The sequence below is a fragment of the Merops nubicus genome, unplaced genomic scaffold, assembly GCF_000691845.1.
Source record: "Merops nubicus isolate BGI_N331 unplaced genomic scaffold, ASM69184v1 scaffold7398, whole genome shotgun sequence".
Classification (NCBI taxonomy): Eukaryota; Metazoa; Chordata; class Aves; order Coraciiformes; family Meropidae; genus Merops; species Merops nubicus.
The window spans coordinates 1-1,835 of record NW_008627659.1 but is presented as its reverse complement, the minus strand read 5'-3'; the positions used below and the strand labels follow the sequence as shown (position 1 = coordinate 1,835).

The window sequence follows — 1,835 nt, the reverse complement described above, 5'->3', positions numbered from 1 at the left end:
CAGCCCTCTGCCCCACCCCCGGGGGGGCTGGGGGGACCCGAGGGGGCTCTGCAGGGTGGGCCCTGCCCCTGCCAAGCCAGCGTGCTGCCCCTGTGCCTGCAGCTGGAGGTGTCCCAGCTGGAGGGGAGTCTGCAGCAGCCCAAGGCGCAGTCGGCCATGTCCCCGTACCTCGTCCCGGACACCCAGGCCCTGTGCCAGCACCTGGCAGTGGTCAAGCAGCTGGCCACCAGTGGGAGGTTCATCATCATCATCCCTCGCACAGGTAGGGGGCTCCTGAGCCCACCCCCCCTCACTCTGGGGCCTGTTTGACGTGTGGAAAGGCAGCTGGAGAAGGAGAGGCCTCGGTCTCCCTGCTGCACCAGCCACTGCTGCCCTGGGGTGGGGGGTCCCTGACACATCTGCATCCCTTGGCAGCAGCAGAGCTGTAAGCCAGATGGTTTTCCTGTTGTTCTGTTGGTGTTTTCCCCCTGTTAGTGATTGATGGCTTGGACTTCCTGAAAAAGGAGAACGCGGGTGCTCGGGACAGCATCCGGTACCTGGAGGCAGAGTTTAAAAAGGGAAACAGGTGAGGGGTGGGGTTTGGCCTCACTGCTGGGGTGGGCACGTGGTGGGAGCAGAGCCCAGCCTTGGAACAGGCCTGGTGGGAGGGGGGGAGGTGATGGAACAGGCTTGGCCCCTGCTGCTCCAGATGTGCTCGTGGCTGCTGCTGGGGGTGGAGGGTCCCGTCGCCACCAGGCTGGGAGTGCTGGGGGCTCTGCTGGGTGGGGCCCAGTCAGCTGTGGAAGGACCACCAGCCAGGCTGCCAGGAGGTCCCACGGCACCTTCGGGGCCAGTGTCAGGGCTGGTGGGCTTCAAAACACTTCACAGAATCCCAGCATGGTGGGATCATCTCATCCCCCCCCTGCTCCAGCAGCTCACCCACAGCAGGGTGCCCAGGATCCCGTCCAGCCCAGTTTGGGATCTCTCCAGTTTGGAGACTCCACAGCCTCTCTGGGCAGCTGCTCCAGGCTCGGCCACCCTCACCCCAAAGAAGTTTCTCCTCCTGCTCAGGTGGCACCTCCTGGGTTCCAGTTGGTGCCCGTTGCCCCTTGTCCTGTCCCTGGGCACCACTGAGCAGAGTCTGGCCCCAGCCTCTTGCCCCCCGGGGCCCTTTAGCTCTTGCTCAGCACTGCTCAGATCCCCTCTGAGGCTTCTCTGCTCCAGCTCAGCAGCCCCAGGGCTCTCAGCCTGGCCTGGCACAGAGATGCTCCAGCCCCTGTGCTGTTGTGAGCTGTGCACAGTGCTGGTGGTGACAGGGGAGGTGATCTGGGGGCTGCACAGGGCAGGCCTGTGGGTGTTGTTTTGTTCCAGCATTGCAGAAGGGTCCTCAGCACCCCGTGGACCTGCTGTAGAGCTTCAGCCTCAGCCTGTGTGACCATCTCCACGTGAGCTCAGGGACTCTGGTCTTTCCTCAGGTACATTCGTTGCCAGAAGGATGTTGGGAAGAGCTTTGAGAGGCATAAATTGAAGAGACAAGATTTAGATGCCTGGTAAGGTTACAGCCTCTGGAGATGTCTGAGCCTGATGCCCAGCAGGAGGGTGGCTCTGGGGAGGGGGCTGGGCACTGGGACCAGTGCAGCCTGCTGGAACAGCTGCTCTCTGTGAGGAGTTAGAGTTCTCTGGAAGGAGTCCTGGGGTGTCTGTCTGTGGCACTTGGTGCTAAGAAGGGCCTCAGAAAAGCCCTCAGCAGGAGAAACAGTCCTGCCTTAGACTCAGAGATCCACTTTGCTCCACTTTAAGATGATGGAGTCCAACCATGGACCCCCCTGTGGCTTCTGCACGTCCTCCTGAGCGTG

General features: G+C 62.2%; 1 protein-coding gene across 1 annotated transcript in view; it reads left to right on the top strand.

Moving 5' to 3' along the window:
* The window catches only part of LOC103778780 (protein SMG5-like), a gene marked incomplete at both ends in the record, with an annotated part of 4,321 nt that extends 2,769 nt beyond the window's left edge, over positions 1–1,552 (top strand). Inside the window, 3 exon segments of the mRNA XM_008946391.1 lie at positions 103–262; positions 475–565; positions 1,455–1,552. Coding sequence (XP_008944639.1) covers positions 103–262; positions 475–565; positions 1,455–1,552 — 349 coding nt within the window.
* Positions 1,553–1,835: the final 283 nt, after the last annotated feature.